The following is a 22,411-nucleotide window of genomic DNA, read 5'->3' as shown; positions in this document are numbered from 1 at the left end:
GAAGTCTGATTATTGAAGCTTCTACCTAGATGGGTTCACTGCTTTTCTCTATAGCTGATTCATTGGGCCCACGATCATAGTTCACTACAGCCTTGACCTCCTGGGCTCAGCCTCTTCTAGCACTGAGATTACAGGCCTGAGTCACCAGGCACAGCCTTGTGAATGTTAAATTATGAGTCCATTTTATTTTCAAAATTTTAATCTATAGATAATACTTAACATTTAAGAGAAAAGCAAATTAAAATAATTATAGAATTAATCATGTAGAAATAGGCAGTGTTCTCAGGAATAAGTTAATCTCAGAATAAAAAATTTGAAATATGTAACAGATGGTAAGATGAGATTTCTCTATATACATTTAATATTTTATTATATATTGTAGTATATATTTTTATCAGTTGTATTAAAAACAAAGAGCTACCATCCCCTGGCCTCCATGTGATAAGTAAGCATTGTAGTCTTTTATTTGAACTTTATATTCCACCCATGTTCAGGGAGAACCAGAACTAAAACTGTAAATGCAATTTCAAACCAAATGTGCTTCATGAGTTTTTCCTTTCCATAAAATTTCTAGCTATCAAAGTGTCTACCATGTTTCTCTATTTAATTTTTATAAGTGAACATTATAGTTTGGCACACACTTCTGACAATGTAGAGTTTGTAGTTAGTGTAAAGAAAGCGACAGCTGTACCAGGCAATTGTAATGCCATAAAAAATGCTCCAAGGAACATTCTCCCTGCTCATCCCCTATGGAAACTAAGATTCCTCCATTGAACTGCTTGCCAATACTCTATAAATACTGGCAAATAAGAAAAATGAGATTGCCCTATTTTTTCTTCCTTATCTCAAAAGACTGTGAGTGCATTTTTATTGGGAACAAGTACATTTCTTTTTTAATACACTTTGTTGGTTGACTTTGCACCTTCTCATTTTCTTACTCCTCTTGTCTTCTGATCATATACATGAGGCTACAACATAGGACCCCTGTTGGCTTCTGCAGAAATGATGGGATCTCAACATTAGATTTATGTTCTTAAGTGTATTTTTAAGGAACAAGTTCATAGACACCAATTTGAATTGGTAAGCTCTTTATGAAGAACTTAAGTTTAAATAAGTGAGTTATGTATAGTTTGGAACTTAATACATATTCTATGCTTTTTCCCTAAGATAATTTTAGGAGAGTTTTGGCAAACACACACTAAAAGGAAGAATGTATAACACAACATGGATTCACTGAAACAAACCACAAAACATAGCATGCTAAATTAAAAAAAAAACATAGCATGCTAAATTAAAAGCAATACTAAAGCATATATCTGTTATTTGATGCATGCTTTTGCTTGAGAGAAAGAGAGAGAAAGAGAGTTGGGAAGAGGGATGGAGGGGGGACTTGGGCTGTGGTTTACTTTGGACAATTAATTACCTCAGGCTCCTGAGCATTACCTACATGGCAAGACTATTTAGATTCTGGTTGAGAACCTTGTGTGTGTGGTGGCTACCATTTATCTACTGCTGACTTTGTTCAAGATGTTACACAGATGCCTTAATCACATATCTGCAGCATAGTTGTGTGAAACAATGTTTTCACCTCTTGGGGCAACAGACATAAATTGTAAAACATAAAATGATAGAAATTAATAATTTAAATATTCATTAGTTCTAGTTGGGAAAATAAAATAATTAGGTATTGAAATTTTGAACCTGCAGGGCAAACACATTTGCTTCAGATAAGCCACATTTGGGATTAGTAACTCTAATATATAATGCATTCCTATAAATCAATAGGGTAAAAAACAAACATCTCATAGAGAAATAAGCAATGAGTATGAACAGGTACTTCATAAAGGAAAATGCTAAAATTGATGACAAACCTAAGAAAATTAATTTTATTGCAACTTATTAAAGTATATGTTAAAGTGCTTTGTAATAGATGGAAAAACTTCATTAAACTCAAAACTGTTAAGCACATGTATTTAAATAAATTTGAGGGATAGAATTTTGATAGTTTGCATATTAATCAAAATTTTGTATATGCATATATCATGATACATAATTCTACTGCTAGAAATTTATCCTAAAGTAATAATTGAATAGATATTCAAAGATGTAAGTAATGTCATTCATCACTTTGTTGTGTATAGTAGCAAAAATGTAGATATAATTTCTATATCAATTAATCAGGAATTTAGTTTTGTCAAACTGTATAATCATTAATTACATGGATATATTTAAAGACATGGAGTTACCTTATTAAGTAATTAAAGCAATATCCAAAATAAAATAACCATTCTTTTATATGAACAGGGATGGGTGGGGTGTGGGTGTCTTACTCAGTGTGTATGTGTAAGCAAAAATAAAAGATTTAGTATCATCATATTTTATAATAATCTATTATTTTACAAATAGGGAAAAACATACAACTGTTCATTTTGAAAAGCATCCTGTTGAACATATGTTTTACTAATAATTCTGCCATGTTGATAGACTAATAAATTCTGACCCTTGCCTTTTGTGAGGTGATCACCCATTTTTATATGAAATGAAGAAAAATTGACACATTATAAAAAAACTGACAGTGATATGAAAACCAAACTATGAGCAATTATTGTATACATAAAGGAGTGCCATCTGATATTCATGATCAGACTGAGGAAAACTGACATTGTGAAATAAAGAGTATAAGGTAGAAGTGAAATGGTATTTTAAAAAATAAAATAGAAGATGGAGCAAGATGATGGACTTAAAATATTTCCCTACCATCTCTGAAAACTCTAACCATCTCTGGCTAGGGGAACCTACCTGGAGACATCACTCTGGGGGCACAGTGAAGAGTGGTAGACGATAGGAGCTAGTAAGGAGGTCTGGAACAGAATAAAACCAGAACAGAAGGCTAGTACCTGGGAACAGGGATCCAGCCCTCTAACTGGGGACAGGAAAGAGCTTCCCAGAATCTTTTTTTATTTGGGGCTAATCTACTTACTGGAACAGCCTTGGAAGGCTTAAATGATTGGGTACAGTTAAACAGTGTCCAGTGGCTGTGTTTGAATACCAGGTGGGGAGGATTTCCCATTGCCTTGGCTTCTAGGTGGGCTGCCAATGGCAGGGTCCTGTTAATGAAACACTGTACAGGAGCCTAGTGTATGACTCGCTATGGTGGCCTGTTGAATTTGGGCATTCATCCTGGAGGTGAGCTGAGCAACTACCCACCACAGGGGATTGTTGTCAAGGGACACTATGAGACTTGCCTTGTAAAAAAATCTGGTGAGAGGTTTAAGACCCCAACCCAGGTGGACTGACTGCTGAGGAAACAACCAGACCCTGACTGAGGGCAACAAATTGGGAAGACATGATCTGGTCTCCTTGACAACTAAAGAGTGGTATCCAGCCCTCATTATTCACAACAAAACCAGAGTATGTTCTCCATCTGCTAACATGACAATTCCACCTGGTGTCCAGGAAATATATTGCAGTATATGTATATACATATATTGTATGTGTATATATATGTATATGTATTTTTGTTTGGTTGATTGTATTTTTATGTTTTTATTTGTACTTTCTTCAAAAGCAAGGGTTACCTCATTTTTGTTATGGTTTTTCAGCCTCTTTTATTCTTTCTTATTTCTCTCTTTTTTTCTCCTTTTTGGTAGAACTTCTTTTACTTTTCTTTCCCACATAAATATCTCATATAATAGCTAAAATATCCCTTTTTTTGGTATATAATTGTATTTTTAATTTTCTTCATCCTTATTTGTTTTTTCCTTTTTTTCTGAGTATTGGGGCTCAGGGATGTCATGAGCTCATGGTCCAAGGTGTTCTTTTAGCTTTGGCCTTTGGAAAGACAGTATTGGCCAGTCTCCACTGCAACATACTGCTGACATTTGTTTGTTTGTTTGTTTGTTTGTTTGTTTGTTTTCTTCTTTGTTCATTTTGTTCTCTTTCCATATTTTGTAGAGGTGGGTTCTTGCTTTTTCCCACGTTAGTAAGGAACTCTTGGTATTGAGGGACCTGCCCAGCCTGCCCCCTCAAAGTTCTAGGGTTGGAGGCATGGCCATAGCATCCTGCCAAACGGCACCATTTCTCCTGTCACTCTCTTTCTTTCTTTCTGTCTATCATCTCTTCTTTTCTCTAATTCTTTGCTTTCACCTCCCCCTCTTTTTTATCTTTATTTTTCTCTTCTTTTTCCCCACTTACTCCTTACCCTGCTCTTCCTTTTGGCCTTATATTTAGAGGGTGTTTCAACACGTAAGCTCTGAGACAATATAATCCAAAGTGAAGGAGGCAATGAGAAGGAAGAAGTAGGGGGAGGGAATGAATAAGAAGAAAACACACATAAGGAGGAACCAACAGAAATATTCTGGGAACACGAAAAACCAAAACAAAACACTGTTCTCCCGCAAGGGACCGTGAGAGAGCCACTGGAGAGGACTCTACCTACAAAGAAGTAATTGAAATGACAGAAAGGGAATTTAAAATATGGGTGGTAAAGGCAATAAAGGGAATCACAAGAAAGTGGAAAAACAGAACCAAAAAATAGATGAAAGAAATGAAGAAAATAGAAAGGATAGGGCAGAGCTTAAGGAAATGAAAGAGTCAATCAGGGAACTTAAAGATGCAGCAAAAAATACCAATAACAGATTATACCATGGAAAAGAAAGAATTTCAGAGACAGAGGATAATGTTCATAAGCTAACTCAGGTAGTTAAAGAGGCAGAAAAGAAGACAGAAAAAGCAGAATGTTGACTCAGATAATTATGGGACTTCACAAAGTGTTCAAACATATGAATTATGGGGTTCCCTGAAGAGGAAGAAGAAAGTCCCAAAGGAATGGGAACCCTGCTAGAGGATATCATAAATGAGTATTTCCCAAGTTTCACTAAAGATTCTGAGGGATGTCAAATCCTGGGTTATCTCAACACAAACAGAGGATCTCCAAGAAACATTGTAATGAACCTGTCCAAAGTCAAGACAAAAGAGAGAAATCTTCAGGTAGCCAGAAGCAAGCGCCAACTGACCTGCAAGGGCATAGCCATCAGGGTAACAATGGAATATTCAGCTGAAACTTTCCAACCCAGAAGAGGATGATCATCTACTTTTAAACTTAAGGGGAACAATTTTTAGCACAGAATTCTGTAATCTGCTAAACTAAGTTTCAAAATCAATGGAGAATTCAAATCTTTTATTGTTATGCAGACAGTAAAAGGAAATTTGCCACAACAAGACCAGCTGTACAGGAAATACTTAGGCCTGTTCTCCAAACTGACACCATAGTGGACCACCAGCAAAGTAAACTAAAGGACGAAACCTAACTTCTACAGTGGCACAAAGTGTAAAACTAAGCAATGGTCTTTCACAAAATAAGATGGCTAGAACTCCATGACACTTCTCAATTCTCTCAATAAATGTAAACTTTTTGCCAGACTAATTAGAAAAAGAAAAGTAAAATCCCTAATACTTTTAATACCCTCAATCAGAAATGAAAAAGGGGAAACAACAACAGATATCCCAGAGATATAAGAGACTATCTCTGAACACTACAAGGAATTCTATGTGCAAGATTTGACAACGTAAAGGAAATGGACCAATACTTGGAATCACACCTTCTCCTTAGACTTAACCAATAAGAAATAGATCTCTTTAACAGAACAACATCAAGCACTGAGAGCAAAGAAATAATAAAAAAATTTCCCAAAAAATGTCCTAGACCAGATGGGCACTAGAATTCACACTAGAATTCTACCAAACCTTCAAAGAAGAGCTTATACCTATGCTGCAGAAACTATTTCAAAGGATTCAGAAGAAAGGAACTTTCCCCAACACATTCTATGAAGCAAACATCACCCTGATACACAAACTGGGAAAAGCCTCAACTAGAAAAGAGCACTATCAATTTCACTAATGAATATTGATGCAAAAATACTCAAAAAAATTTTGTAATACCAACAGATTACAGATCCACATTAAAAAAAACTATACATCACAATGACCCAGGGATGCAAGGCTGGTTTAACTTACACAAATCCATAAAAGTAATTTGCCACATCAATAGAAGCAAAACAAAAACTATCTGATCCTCTCAATAGATGCAGAAAAAGCATTTGATAAAATTCAGCATCCTTACATTTATGAAAATAGACACAGGTGTCAGCCATCTATGACAACCCATCCTAGCCAATGCATTCAGGCAAGACAAGTATATAAAGAACATTTAAGTAGGCACAGAGAAGTCAAACTCTGTCTTCACCAGTGATGTGATCTTGTACTTAGAGAACCCCAGAGACTCAACCACAAGACTCCTGGAAGCAATCAAGAAGTACAGTAATATCTCAGGATATAAAGTCAATGTCCACAAATCAGTAGCCTTTGTATATGTCCATAACAGCCATGTTGAGAAACAAATCAAAGACACAATTCCCTTCATGGTAGCTTCAAAGAAAATGAAATACCTAAGAATATACCTAACAAAGGAGGTGAAGGATCTCTACAAAGAGAATTATAAAACTCTAAGAAAAGAAATAGCATACCATGCTCCTGGCTGGGAAGAATCAACACTGTTAAAATGTCTATACTTCCGAAAGCAATCTACAGATTCAGTGCAATTCCTGTTAAAATCCCCATATCATACTTTGAAGAACTGGAAAAAATATTTCTTTGCATTGTATGGAACTAGAAATATCCCAATATAACCCAGGTAATTTCTAGTGATAAAAACAAAGCTGGAGGACTACCAGACTTTAGGCTATATTATAAGTTCACAATTATCAAAACAGCATGGTATTGGCACAAAAATAAACACATAGACTTTTGGAACTGAATAGAAAACCAAGAGATGAATCTAATCTCTTATAACCATCTGACCTTTGATAAACCATATAAAAGTACACATGAGGAAAATAGTCCCTTTTCAATAAATGGTGCTGGGAGAACTGGATGACAACATGAAAAAGATTGGAACTAGTCTATACCTTTTACCACTTACATAAATTGATTCAAGATGGATAGAATTAAACCTTGTATCCATCTTGAATCAATTTATGTAAGTGGTGATAAAAATCTTAAAAGAAAGTCTGGGGAAAACTCTTAAGGATGTTGGCCTGGGGTAAGATTTTATGAAGACTTCTGTGGTAATTATAACAATAACAAAAGTAAACAAATGGGACTTAATTTAATTGAAAAGCTTCTGCATAGCTAAGGACACAATAATCAAAACATAAAGACAACTTTTAGAATGGGAAAAGATATTTCGATGTCATAAATCTGACAGAGGTTTGATAAGTAGGATCTGTAGAGAAGTCAGATTAATCAACAAATAAAAGCAAACAATCCCATTTATCACTGAGAGAGACATAAACACAGCATTCTCTGAGGAAGACAGACAAATGACTAAAAAATATATTTAAAAATGTTCATCATCCCTGGTCATCAGAGAAATGCAAATTAAAATCACCCTGAAATATCACCTAAAGCCATTAAGATTAGCCCATATCACAAAGTCCCAAAGTTGCAGATGTTGGCATGGATGAAGAGAAAAGGGGACACTTTTACATTTGGTAGGATTGTGAACTAATAACAGCCTCTTTGGAAAGAAGTGTGGAGAATCCTCAAAGAACTCAAACTAGATCTCCCATGACTTTGCAATCTCACTACTAGACATCTACCCAGAGAAATAGAAATCCTTTTATCATAAAGACATTTGTTTATCCCACCTCAACTTACAGTTGCCAAGCTGTGGAAACAACCTAAATGTCCATCAGCTCAGAAAAGGATTAACAAACTGTGTTATTTGCATACTATGGAATACTATTCAGCCATAAAAAGATAGTTGACTTTACGTCTTTTGTATTAACCTGGATGGAGTTGAAACACATTCCCAGTATCACAAGAATGGAAAAGCAAATATCCAATGTACTCAATATGAACATGAAGCCAGTAGATGATCTAATTCATACCCACATGGGAGAAAAACTCATTTTAATTCAAGTTGGTGGGATAGGGTCTGAGGGAGCAAAAAAAGGAGGGTTTGGGGTGCTCCCACTTACTGGGCACAATGTAGGGGTATATGGCACACCTTTTGGGTGTGGAACACAAGTACAAGAGGGTGTCTACCTGACAAATTTACATATTGTGACCTGGTTGTTTCTACCCTAACATGAACCTGAAATTAAAAACAAAACATAAGTCAATTAATTAAGGGGTAAAGAATTATTTTTTATGTTTGTCTTTTATACTTATTTGCAATCAATCACAAATCTCATCTCAGAAATAGAATTTGAAAATTTTATGGATCTGACTAATTAACCCAAGTGCTGAAATTGCTCATTGGCTGGGAAAACTACATTTCTTGGGTATATATAATTTACTGGGGCAGCCACTTCTGGGGTTAAACAGATTCCTGCTGAAATTCAGCAGAAGGCCATGCTGAGATTTGCAAAGTAAAATGTCATTACTTGTCAACTGAGAAGAAAAAGCTATTTTTCTTTTAATACTTCACTTTATGTTTAATGCTTGGTACATAGTAAAATCTTGGCTTATTTGATTGGCTTATATGAAGTTTTTCCTTTTAAGAGTTAAAAAATGTAAATTAAGCTTCTGGCAAAAAAGTTATGAGTGGCATAATTTCCTGATATTTTAGTGTTTTGTCACCTAAATAGTGCCACGACACATGTTCAACTGCCTGGCAGACCCTACTGTATATGAAAATATTCCATGTTTATAGGAATATGCTGGCAAAACCCCACCACTTCCGTGAATTATTCATCCTTTTCTGTTGATTATTTTGAAAAAGGAGAAGATCAGATCCAAGTTCAAATGGCTCTCAGTGGCTAAGACAAACTTGTTGGAAAACCATATGGTGAAATGAACATCTATGTATCATTTAACCACCACTTTTCCCATCACATTATGAAACTTGTGGGAAAAATTAAGTTTTTTTTTCCTGTAGTTGGAAATGAGCAATGAATTAATGAAAGAATGACTGATAAAAACATTCAGAGAGGAAACATGATCATACAACTAATTTATAACACAAAGACAGAGATTTTTGCCTTCCCAATGACAACCTTTATGAAAAATAAAATTGCTATCTGAAAGGAGCCTGTTAAAAACCTCTTAATGTTATATGAAGGAAAGAGAAAGACCCAAGAGTAATTTTTCTAAAGAAATATAGATGACCAGTGGCAGAACTGTTATTAGAATTCAGATGTCTGGTTTTAAGTAATAAGCAAAGCTCAATGGTTTTAAACTATTAATACAGAAAAATTAGAAGAAATAAAAAATAGTCACCTCTTGTTCCATCATTTATAGAGAACATATGTTTTTATGACTTTTTGTCTATGTGTATTTGCATGGACTGAGCTCCAGCTGTGTATACTGGGTACAAAACAAATTTAGGTCCTTAATGAAAGGTCATGAGCAAGGAGGTTAGATGACTTCTATTATAGGCACTGACATACTTCTAAAATTAATAATCAGACACATACAATTTTGTGTAATGAAAAAAGTTTTTTGAACTCCATATTACAACCAGATGGCAGAAAGCTAGAAACAGATGATATGAAGCAGAATAATAAAAGGAAAAAAGGAGAAGGAAGGGAAGGTAAGAATACAATTCCCTATGTATAACAAAGCAAAGAGTGAAGAAGTTTAAGAGTATTATCCCTAAAGTCCCTCTCAACCCTTAGTTTTCTCACCTGAAAAGGATATACATACATAATAATAGTACTGATTTCATAGAGTATTTGGAAGGATTAAGTTAGCGAATATATATGAAATTAGTACCTGGTAGGAGATTAGTAAATGTTAGTTGTTTTTATTGCTATGTTAATTTCAGGGGAAATGCCTAATCTCTTGATCTAAAATCTGGTTAAAAAAACAGGTAGAAATTATTATAAATGTTTTCATTACTACTAAAAATTTGAATGTTCAAGGCATTGTTCTTATTTTCATTGTTCATATTGAGTGCTCTTTGAGATACGAGTGTCAGAGCCTTGACAGAACAGGCAACACAGGTGATTTTTGCTCTCCTGTAACTGGTGTGGGGCAGAAAGGGGAGGGCATTAGGAATGACTGGGCATGGAGAGGGCTGCCACAGGTCATCATCTTCACCTCTCTCTCTGCTGCTGCTTCTCTCTGTACACACACAGGTATTCTTTTTTTTTAATTTTTATTAAATCATAGCTGTGTATATTAATACCATCATGGGATACAGTGTGTTGTTTCTATATACAGTTCGAAATACTTTCATCCATCTGGTTAACATAGCCTTCATGTCATTTTCTTAGTTACTGTGTTAAGACATTTATATTCTACATTTAGAAAGACATGTACCCCCATAGGATAAACCATAGATGTGATCCCACCAATCACCCTCCCTCCACCCATCCTACCCCCTTCCCCTCTACTCCCCCTACCCTTCCCCTATATTCTTGGGCTAAAATTGGGTTATAGCTTTCCTATGAAAGCTATAATTTAGTTTCATAATAGGATTGAGTACACTGGATACTTTTTCTTCCATTCTTGAGATACTTTACTAAGAAGAATATTCTCTAGCTCCATCCATGTAAACATGAAAGAGGTAAAGTCTCCATCTTTATTTATGGCTGCATAGTATTCCATGGTGTACATATACCACAATTTATTGATCCATTCATGGGTCGATGGGCACTTGGGCTTCTTCCATGACCTAGCAATTATGAATTGGGCTACAGTGAACATTCTGGTACAAATATCTTTATTGTAGTGTGATTTTTGGGCTTCTTGATATATACCTAGTAGAGGAATTATAGGATCAAATGCCAGGTCTATTTTTAGTTCTCTAAGTGTTCTCCAGATGACTTTCCAAAAGGGAAGTATTAGTTTGCAATCCCACCAGCAGCACACACAGGTTTTCTACATGTGGCTGCCAACATGGCTCTGGCTAGGCCTGGGCTTACTGTTTCTGATTCTCTGATAGCTGAGGAAAGATAGTTTCATTACTAGTTAGGTGGAAGATAAAGGTAAAGATTCCATTTTGGCACAATAACAGCTGATCGTTGTGTCTGCCCTGGTCCACTATGGTTGGGACTATTGAGCGCTGGGATGTCTGGCCAGATCTGTGGCCTACCTCTACCTCAATATCCAGAGAGGCAGAGGTAAGACAGTTGGGAGACCCACCAGGAGCAACTCATTGCCTTCCACAAAGAAAGGAAGCCACCATTATCAAGACAGGAAAATGGAACCAACAGTTGTTGATAGGTAGATAGGGTTTAAGAAGGAGGAAGAACAAGAATGGCTAAGAAGAGCTTTTATTCATTTGCAAAGGAGCAATTGCATTTATTCAGGGAGAAAATGTCATACACTTTTGGTATTGTAGGTAATCTAGAGATGATCTGAAGTATGTGAGAGAATGTGTGTAGATTGTTGTAAATAATACACTATTTTATGTGAGGGGCTTGAGTATCTGTAGATTTTGCTATCCACCGGGTCCTGGATACCACAGATACCAACAGACAACCATATATCCATTTCTCTATGCTATAGATTTTCCTTTTTCTTATTTTTGCTATTGTTTGGTTTTTCCTGAAAAATGTAAAAATGTTTTAGACCTCTCTATATTATAAAGCTTATTTTAAAAGTGTTGAATTAAGGTAGTCTGCCAACTACTTTTTTTTCTCCAGGTTAGACTGCTTTGGCAAAGGAGAATAATATTACCTTACCATGTAAAGCATATTTAATGACTTTAAACGAATTCCCCAGCAACTGAATAATGGGCTGCCAAAAATATTCCTAGTGCCAAAAGATCTGAATATGTCTATTCCATTTATTGTGTGTTTCTTGTTCCATTATGACTAAATGCTCACAGAAGACATAGAAATTCAAACCTCCAGGGTATGTGGAATTGGAGGGAAGAAAACCTATTTTAATTTATCCCATCCTATACCTAGCATAATTAAGATGACTAAGAAAGTATCAATAGCAAGAAAGAGGATGAGCTTAAAAAAAAAGAAAAGAAAAAAAGAATTGAGCCATTGTGCTTGGCTAAGTTAATATTATTTATTCCAAGGAATATTAAAAGTTTTTCACTAAAATCTTTTAACTTGTTCTACCTGTTTAAACAAGTTTACATTTCTGAGAAATAGGAAGATGGGGCCTAAATTTTAATTAAAGCTCTGTTCAAAAATGCAGAAAGAATAGCATAAAAGAATAATTTATTTTTAAAATTTTACCTTGATAATAAATTGAATCTATTATGAAAATAATTTTCTTAACATTTTTTTTATTTTATTAAATCATAGCTGTGTACATTAATGCAGTCATGGGGTACAGTGTGCTGGTTTTATATACAATTTGAAATATTTTCACCAAACTTGTTAACATAGCCTTCATGGCATTTTCTTAGTTATTGTGTTAAGATATTTATATTCCTAGACATTTAGAAAGATTCACATGTACTGAGAATTTTGGGGAAAACAATGGAAATGTGGAAACATAAAAAGTGCTTTGCTCTCTGGAAGCAAGGGAAGTGAAGAAGAGTAACATCTCAGCCACTCCTACCCAGCCCTTCCCTCCTCCAGAGAAGACCCTCCCAATTGGTCTATATCTATTTGGTTCTCGCTTCAGCAGGAGATTCTTAATTTATTCTCCTTCTTAGTTTGAATCAGGCAGTCAATAGCAACCCTGGCTTCCATTTGACAGTTTACATGTTCTTTGCCATATCTGAATTGCCTGCCTTCAGAGGCAGGATAATTATCTTCAAAGAATTATACATTGCATATGCATATCAAAATATCATACAGTGTCCCATAAGTATGTACAGTTATTATGTATCAGTTAAAAATAATTTTAAAAAAGAATTCCTGAGATGATTCTTAATTGTTTTGCGTGTGACTCAAAGGACAGAAGATATTCACGTATCTTTTCAGTCCCACTCTCCTCCTCCAAGGGCCAAGACAAATCCCTGGGCTGGTTAGCTAAAAGTCTATGTTTTTTTACTCCTATTCAGGAAAGTGTATTAGAATTCAGCTGGATAAGAGAGACTTCATTCAAAGTCTGAATAAGCCCGAATTTTCTTTAAATGTATATGTGTTTGTACATATAATCCACATCTAAAATGTAGTCCTTTATTATTTATAAAAATTATTTACAACAATTTATCATGGTTGACTAATATGAACCCAAATCACCCAAATCTCTGGGTGAAGCACCATGTTCATGTTCTCTCATGGCTAGTTCAGTCCTGAGAGGGCCAGAGACTTGACCCTGGGTCTTCCCTCTGCTGTGTCACCTCCTGCCTTTCCAGGAAGTCTGTCTAATGCCTGGGAGACACAGAGTGACCACCTGAAAATAAAAAATCTAAGGTGGAGTTCTCCAGATAGAAACCTAAGCACTTGAGTTTATTTTGATTTTAGAAAGGAAGCTTTCTAGCTGCCTCTGGAAACTTAGTGCTGAATATACCATTTCCTATTTGCAGAATTAATTTTTATGGAAAAGCAGTAATTATTGATAACTATCTGCTATGATAGCAAGCAACCTATACACAGCACAACTTATAAATTTAGGATTAGGTGGGTATTTATTTGCAATAATTACTAAGAACAAAATATTTTTGCCACAGACTAAGCATCAGGAAAATGTAAAAGAACTATGGGTTCTTTAACCTTAGTAAATGTAGAATTTTTATTAAAATGTTCTTTGATAAAAAATAGTACTTTTCCTTATATGAAGTGCTAAGAAAATTATTACATTATTTAATTGACAATTTTTTACATGAAAAATTTACAGAAAATCTTTTTTAGATCCAAATCTTTTGTGGATTTGGATATACTGTTCTTTGTGTCACTTGGAACAGCACTTTTGCATTCTTCTGATTAAAAAACGTTTAGCTTTAAAAGCGAGGAATGTTAATCCCACACTTCAGCTTTGATAAGACAAAGGCATAGTGTATGTAAGTTTTAACTTCAGAGTGTCGCCTAGCTTTCAGAATTGCTCTCCAAAATTAAAACTTGAATTTTAGAGTAATATACACTGTTTCATTTCTTTTCTGTTTTGTTTTGTTTTGTTTAGCAGGCCTAGCCTGGCTTCGAACCCACCAGCCCCAGTGCATGTGTCTAGCACCCTAACCACTGAACTACAGGCACCCAGCCTGTTTTGTTATTTTTGACAGATTTTTATTTATATCGTGAGCTGAACACATATTTTTAGAGAATGAACAAGGTGGCCTACTACTTTACTAGAGCAAATTGGGGTGACAGCTTTGTCACATTGCAGGCTATATGCACTTAAATCCTTATATGCATTCATCTATGGTAAACACAGAATTTTCATTAAATTATTTGTTCTCTAAAAGGAGCCATCTGGAGACCAGAGGTGGGGAGTAATACTTTTAAGGGAAAACCAAGTCATCTCACTTAAATGTAAAGCCCAGTGTCTAGCACGTGTCTGCAACAGGAAGACACAACTCTGACTCCTGAATGTGTCCTGATGAGTTTCTCTCTTCCACTGCAGGCTCAACGTGGGAAAAGACATTTCGCCAGATCGGCTTTGAAAGGTAAATAGGACTTAGCATGTCTACATTTTAGCTACAATTGTTCCATTTTATTCTGTGTAATTTATTGATTATATATCAGTACTCTTGCCACCATTCCAGTAATTGTGTCACCTTGAGCAAGTCATCATCATGTCCCTCTGAGCCTCAATTTCTTTGTAAAGTAGAGCTTAACTTTATAAAGCCTTGCCTACACGGAGTGGAAATTAAGATCCAGTGGGGAAATGTATGTAAAAATGCTTCTTGACACATAAAACAGCATAAAAAGTAATTTACGTTATTAGAGAATCACCACCTCATATGTCATATTCAGTTTTACAGTTTTAGTACAGCGAAATTTATATCTATCTTCCCAATTATTAAAATTGTTTGATTTTCTTAGCCTTCATTGAAAAGCTGAGATCATGTCATTCTTAGCTAAAAGCATTTCTACACCTGCATTCCCCTAACACACACACACACACACATACACACACACACACACACACACAAAGAAAGAAGGACACTGAATAACATCAGGAAATGTGCAGATGGGGTCAATACAGTCTCTAGTTAAGACTTGGAATTGAATGACAGCGTTTTGGACAGCTCTCTACAAGTGGCATTTATCATTGATATCAAACTTCTAATGTAGATATAACTATTGAAAGAGGAAACAGTGATTGTAATTTTGTTTTGCTCTCAAAATTAGATTTGATGAGTTCTTTTCATCATATCAGAAATGTGTCATTCTGTATGTTGATCAAGCTGACAAAGTATTTACAGCATACAAAAAAAATAGTTTTAAATACATTATTTCTTCACTAGCAATAGAGAATTGTATATCACTAGACCCACTGGGATGATACTTCCTTTGCCATTAATTGATTCAAATATTTATTTCTCTACCTGCATTTCCATTTACATCAGCAGCACCACCTTTGTTTTCATAGTAAGTGCTCATAAATCTTAAGGAGTATTAAGAGAGATTGGCCTGGCATGGTCAGATCTCATAGGCCAACTTGAAACAAAGAATGGAAAGTCATGTGCAGCTTGATTGTGGTGGGAAAATCTTTTCCCAGAGCATCTTTCTCTTGAGTCTTCTTTAATACTATGAAAAATGTCAAATATATACGAAAGTGGAGACTAGAGCAAAATGAATGTCACTTATCTACTACCCAGCTTCAGTAAGTAAGACTTGACCATACTTGCCTTATGTGTTTTATTTAAGATCACTTCTTGATCTTTTAGTTAAGAGCAACTCTATTTTGGGAAGAAATATTTTAAAGTAAATTTCAGATATTATGTCAGTATGCATCTCTGCAAAAGACGGTTATTTTCTTTCACAACTGTAATGCCATTATCATGCCTAAAACAAATAACATTAAGTCTTGGCATCTCTTAATACCTAGATGTTTAATATTTAAGTTTAATATTTAATATTATATTATATTTTTAATATTTTTATTCAATATTTATGTTTCCTAAATCATCTCAAAAATGTCATATTTATTGGTTTGAGTTAGCATGCTATTAAAACAAACACATTCCATCTCATTATTATGTATTTAAAATTTGTAAATTAGTTAATCATTATTATTATTTTTATTTCATATTTATATAAGAGTACAAATGTTTAGGTTATGCTGTTTTCACTTCTAAGGTAAAGTTCAAATTGTTAGTTGAGACCTTCACCCATATATAGTGCCCATTAGATGGGAACTTGACAGTCACCCTCCCTCTTCCCCTTTTCCCTTTCCATCCATCTTTCTTGCTCTCCCTCTCACTAAAATATACTTGTATTTTTCTTTTGTGTGGGCATGTAATTGTTTATATATTGGTTTCATATTATTATCAAGTAGGTTAGATGCTTGCTTTTCCATTCCTTTTTTATTTTAATTTTTTATTAAATCATATCTATGTACATTAATGCACTTATGGGGTACAATGTGATAATTTGTTATATAATGTACAAAGCTTACATCAAACTTGTTAACATAACCAACACCTCACTTACTTATTTGTTGTGGTAAGACATTTATACCCTTAATAGTTTAAAATGTACCATTATATTATGCACAATAGATGAGGTCCAACCAAATACTCTGCCTCCTCCTGGCCTCCCCCTGCCCCTCCCCTCTCCTTCTTCTTCCTTCTTTCTTTCTGGACTATAGTTTCATATGGTTTCATAATAGTATTGAGTACATTGGATACTTTTTCTTCCATTCTTGAGATACTTTACTAAGAAGAATATGTTCCAGCTCCATCCAAGTAAACATAAAAGATGTGAAGTCTCCATCCTTTTTATGGCTGCATAGTATTCCATGGTATACATATACCATAATTTGTTAATCCATTCATGAGTCGATGGGCACTTAGGCTACTTCCATGACTTGGCAATTATGAATTGGTCTACAATGAAAATTCTGGTGCAAATGTCTTTGCTGTAAAACGATTTTTGATTATCTGGGTATATACCTAGTAGAGGAATTGCAGGATCAAATGGCAGGTCTACTTTTAGTTTCTTGAGTATTCTCCAAACTTCTTTCCAAAAAAGGATGTATTAGCTTGCATTCCCACCAGTAGAGTAGAAGTATTCCCTTCTCTCCACATCCATGCTAACATCTGAAGTTTTGGGATTTTGTGATATGGGGCTTATCTTATTGGAGTTGATGATATTTTAAAAGTAGTTTTGATTTACATTTCTCTAATGATTAAAGATCATGAGCATTTTTTCATGTGTTTGTAGACCATGATGAGCCTGTCTTCTTCAGAGAATCTTCTGTTCAAGTCTCTTGCCCACAAGGAAATGGGGTTACTTGTTCTTTTCTTATTGATTAGTTTGAGTTCTCTGTGGATTCTAGTTATCAGACTCTTGTCAGAAATATACCCTGCAAATACCTTCTCCCATTCTGAAAGCTGTCTGCTTGCTGTACTTACTGTGTTCTTGGCTGTGCAGAAACTGTTTAGTTTGATTAGATCCCAGTAATGTATATTTGGTGTTGTTTCAATTGCCAAGGGGGTCCTCCTCATACAATATTCTTGCAGGCCAATTTCTTCAAGTACCTTCCTTGCACTCTCTTCTAGTATTTTTATAGTTTCCTGTCTTAAGGTTAAATCTTTTATCCAGTGAGAATCAATTTTTGTTAATGAAAGGTGAGGGTCCAGTTTTAGTCTTCTACAGGTTGCCAGCCAGTTCACCCAGCACCATTTGTTAAATAGGGAATCTTCTCCCAATTAATGCTTTTAATAGGCTTATCAAAGATCAAATGACAGTAAGTGGCTGGGTACATCTCTCAGTTGTATACTCTGTTTCACATATTTAACTCTCTATTTTTGTGCCAGTACTATGCTGTTTTGATCACTATAGATTTATAGAATAGCCTGAAGTCTGGTAACATGATGCCTCCTGATTTGTTTTTATTTCTGAATAATGTATTGGCTATTCAAGCTTTTTTTGGATACTATATAAAGCAAAATACTATTTTTTCAAGCTCTTTAAAGCAGTGCTTTAATAGGGATTGTATTAATTCTGTAGATTCATTTGGGTAGTAAGGACATTTTAACAAAGTTGGTTCTTCCCAGCCATGAGCATGGTATGGTTTTCCATTTGTTAACATCTGTTATTTCTTTTCTCAGAGTTTCATAATTCTCTTTATAGAGATCTTTGACATCCTTTGTTAGGTAAATTCCCAGATAGTTCATCTTCTTCAGCACTACTATAAAAGAGTCCTTGACTATATTTTCAGCTTGACTATTGTTGGTATATATAAAAGCTACTGATTTGTAAGTATTGATATTGTATCCTGAGACACTGCTGTATTCTTTGATCCCTTCTAGGAGTTTTGTAGTTGAGTCCCTGGGGTTTTCCAGGTATAAGATCATGTCATTTGCAAAGAGGGACCATTTGATCTCCTTTGACCCTATCTGTATACACTTAATTGTCTTTTCTTGCTTGATTGTGATGGCTAAGATTTCCATTACTGTGTTGAATAGCAATGGAGACAAAGGGCATCCTTGTCTAGTTCTGGATCTGAGTGGAAATATTTTCAATTTTACTCCATTCAATATGGTATTGACTGTGGGTTTGCTGTAGAAAGTCTCTATCAGTTTAAGAAATGTCCCATCTAAGCCTATTTTCTTAAGGGTTCTGATCATGAAAGGATGCTAGATATTATCAAAAGCTTTTTCTGCATCAATTGAAATTATCATATGGTCTTTGATTTTTATTTTGTTTATGTGATATATTTTATTTATAGATTTACATATGTTGAACCAACCTTGTAACTCTGGGATAAAACCAGCTTGATCATGGTGCTTAACTTTTTTTTTGTTGTGTTGTTGTATTGTGTTTGCTAGGATCTTACTGAGAATCTTGCATCAATATTCATTAATCATATTGGTGTATAATTTTCTTTCTTTCTTGGGTCCTTTCCTGGTTTGGGAATCAGGGTGATATTTGCTTCAGAGAATGTGTTGGGAAGTATTCCTTCTTTTTCTATGTTTTGGAAAAGGTTATATAATATAGGTGCCAGTTCCTCCTTAAAGGTTTAGTAGAATTCTGATGTGAAGCCATCTGGTCTCAGACTTTTCTTTTTTGGCAGATTTCATATAGCTGATGATATTTAAGTGACTGATATATGTCTATTCAAAATTTTTAAATCTTTCTGGCTGAATTGAGGAAGGTGGCATGCTTCCAGGTATTGGTTCATTTCCTTCAGATTTTCATATTTCTGAGAATAGAGTTTTTTATAGTGTTCATTAAGGATTTTTTTCAATTGCTGAATTGTCTGTTGTTATTTCTCCTTTATCATTTCTGGTTGACGAATAAGAGATTTTACTTTTCTATTTCTGGTTAGGTTAGCCATAGGTTTATCAATTTGGTTAAACTTTTCAGAAAATCAACTTTTTGATTTTTTGAATGATTCTTTTGTTTTCAATTTCAGTTAATGCTGCCCTAAGTTTGGTTATTTTATTTCTTCTGCTTGGTTTGCAGTTGGAATGTTCTTCCTTTTCCAATTGCTTGAGATGACCCATTAAATTGTTAACTTCTTCTCTGTTTTCTTGATGAAGGCTTCTAATGCCTTTGCACTATCCCACAGGTTTTGATAATTAATGTCTTCATTGTCATTTTGTTCTGAAAAGTTGCTGATTTCCTTCTTAATCTCATGTTTCACCTAGATGTCATTCAGCATAAGGTTATTTAGTTTCCATGGTTTGGTTTGAATATGAAGATTATATTGCTATTGAGTTCAATTTTTCTTCCATGATGGTCTTAGAAGATACAAGGAATGATTTCTATTTTTTGAAATTTTCTGAGATTAGACTTGTTTCCTAAGATAATGATCTATTTTAGAGGATGATGCATGGGCTGATGAGAAGAATGTATATTCAGTTTTGATAGGGTGAAATGTTCTGTATATATCTGTTAAGTCCATTCATTCTAAGGTCAAGTTTAAGTCCATTATTTCTTTGTTTAGTTTCTTCTTGTGGAGGATCTATCCAAAGCTGCCAAAGGAGTGTTAAAATCTCCAACTATTATAGTGCTGGAAGATATCAAGTTGTTCATATTAGGGTTTGCTTTATAAATTGAGGAGCATTCTGGTAGGGTGCATAAATGTTAACTATTGAAATCTCTTCATGTTGCATGTTTCCTTTGACAAATAAGTAGTGTCCATCTTTACCTTTCATTATCTTTGTTGGTTTAAAACCTATTGTATCTGCAAATAGAATTGCAACCCCTGCTTTCTTCTGATTTCCATTTGTCTGTATTACAATAACCATCCCTTCACTTTGAGTCTTTTTTTTTTTTTATCTTTTAAGGTAAGATGAGACTCTTATATGCAACAGATATCTGGTCTGAGGGCTTCTGTTTTTCAGGGTTTTTTTTAGAGATAGAGTCTCACATTATTGCCCTTATAGAATACTGTGGCATAACAGCTCACAGCAACCTCCAACTCCTGGGCTTAGGCGATTCTCTTGCCTCAGCCACCTGACTACAGGCGCTCACCACAACACCCAGCTATTTTTTTATTGCAAGTTGGCTGGGGCCAGGTTCGAACCCACCACCCTCAGTATAAGGGGCTGGCGCCCTACCCACTGAGCCGTAGGTGCCACCCTGGCCTGAGTTTTTGATTCCAGTCAGCCAATCTATGCCTCTTTAGAGAACAATTTCAGCCATTCACATTAATTGAGAGGATTGATAGGCATGGTAATGTTTTAGGTGTCATGTTTTCGAAAGGTCCAGTGGACATTTTTAATTCTTTCACCATGGGTGGCACCTGTGGCTCAAGGAGTAGGGTGCTGACCCGATATACTGGAGGTGGTGGGTTCAAACCTGGCCCTGGCCAAAAAGCTGCAAAAAATATATATATATATTCTTTCACCATTATGGGAGTTTGGTTTTGTTCAATAATATCTGGGTGAGTTTACTTTGGTGGTAGACCATTGTGCTGGTCATTATGGAAAATGGGTCTGAGAATATCTTGGAGAGCTGGTTTAGTTAAGGTAAATTTCTTTAACATGTGTATGTTGGTGAAGTATTTGATTTCTCCATCACAAATGAAACTCAGTTTACTGGAAACAAAATCCTGGGTTGAAAATTGTTTTGTTTTAGGACAGTGGTTCTCAACCTTCCTAATGCTGCAACATTTTAATACAGTTCCTGTGGATCATGACCTGCAGGTTGAGAACTGCTGTTTTAGGAGATTGAAGGTTCATGACCATCCTCTTCTGGCTTGCAAAGTTTCAGCTGAGAGATTGTCAGTCATTCTAATATTTCTCCATTCGTAGGTAAAGCTTTTCTTTTTTTTTTTTTATTGAATGGTAACTATGTACATTAATGCACTTCTAGGGTACAGTGTGGGGTTTTCACACACAATCCGAAACACTTCCATCAAACTGGTTAACATAGCCTTCATGTCATTTTCTTAGTTATTGTGTTAAAATATTCATATTCTACTCTTAGAAAGATTCACTTGTACCCTTGTAAGATAAACCACAGAAGTGATTCCTCCAATCATCCTCCCTCCACCCATTCCCCCCTCCCTAGCCCCTCCCAGTATTCTTAGGCTGTTATTACGTTATAGCTTTCATATAAAAGGTATAAATTAATTTCATAATAGGGGTGTGTACATTGGATACTTTTTCTTCCATTCTTGCTATACTTTGCTAAGAAGAACATTTTCCAGCTCCATCCATGTGAACATGACGTAAAGTCTCCATCTTTCTTTATGGCTGCATAGTATTCCATGGTGTACATATACCACAGTTTGTGATCCATTCGTGGATCGATGGGTACTTGGGCTTCTTCCATGACCTGGAAATTATGAATTGGGTTGCAATAAACATTCTGATACAAATATCCTTGTTGTAATGCGATTTTTGGTCATCTGGGAATATACCTAATAAAGGAATTGCAGGGTCAAATGGCAGGTCTACTTTTAGTTCTCTAAGTGTTCTCCAGATGTCTTTCCAAAAGGAACGTATTAGTTTACATTCCCACCAGCAGTGTAGGAGTGATCCCTTTTTTCCACATCCACGCCAGCATCTCTGGTTTTGGGATTTTGTGATATGGGCTAATCTTACTGGAGTTAGGTGATATCTCAATGTAGTTTTGATTTGCATTTCTCTGATGATTAAGGATGGTGAGCACTTTTTCATTTATCTATAGGCCATGTGCCGATCTTCTTTAGAGAAATTTCTCTTCAAGTCCCTTGCCCACCCTGTGATGGGATCATTCCTTCTCTTCTTGCTAATACGTTTAAGTTCTCTAAGGATTCTGGTTATTAAACCTTTGTTGAAGACATAACCTGCAAAAGTCTTCTCCCATTCTGATGGCTGTCTGCTTGCCTTACTTACTGTGTTCTTGGCTGTGCAGAAGCTCTTTAGTTTGATCAGGTCCCAATAGTG

At 35.2% G+C, this 22,411-nt stretch overlaps 1 protein-coding gene across 2 annotated transcripts in view; it reads left to right on the top strand.

The window, feature by feature from the left end:
* PIEZO2 (piezo type mechanosensitive ion channel component 2) overlaps window positions 1-22,411 on the top strand; it is a 549,391-nt gene that overhangs the window by 245,619 nt on the left and 281,361 nt on the right. For both annotated transcript variants that reach the window (XM_003800478.2, XM_023519459.1), the window contains exon 4: window positions 14,482-14,524. In XM_003800478.2, coding sequence (XP_003800526.2) covers window positions 14,482-14,524 — 43 coding nt within the window. The remainder of the gene's footprint in view (window positions 1-14,481; window positions 14,525-22,411) is intronic.

Source organism: Otolemur garnettii, unplaced genomic scaffold, assembly GCF_000181295.1.
Source record: "Otolemur garnettii isolate 467f Iridium unplaced genomic scaffold, OtoGar3 scaffold00176, whole genome shotgun sequence".
Classification (NCBI taxonomy): Eukaryota; Metazoa; Chordata; class Mammalia; order Primates; family Galagidae; genus Otolemur; species Otolemur garnettii.
Note: the sequence above shows the minus strand (reverse complement) of the source record. Positions and strands in the feature narration are given on the sequence as shown.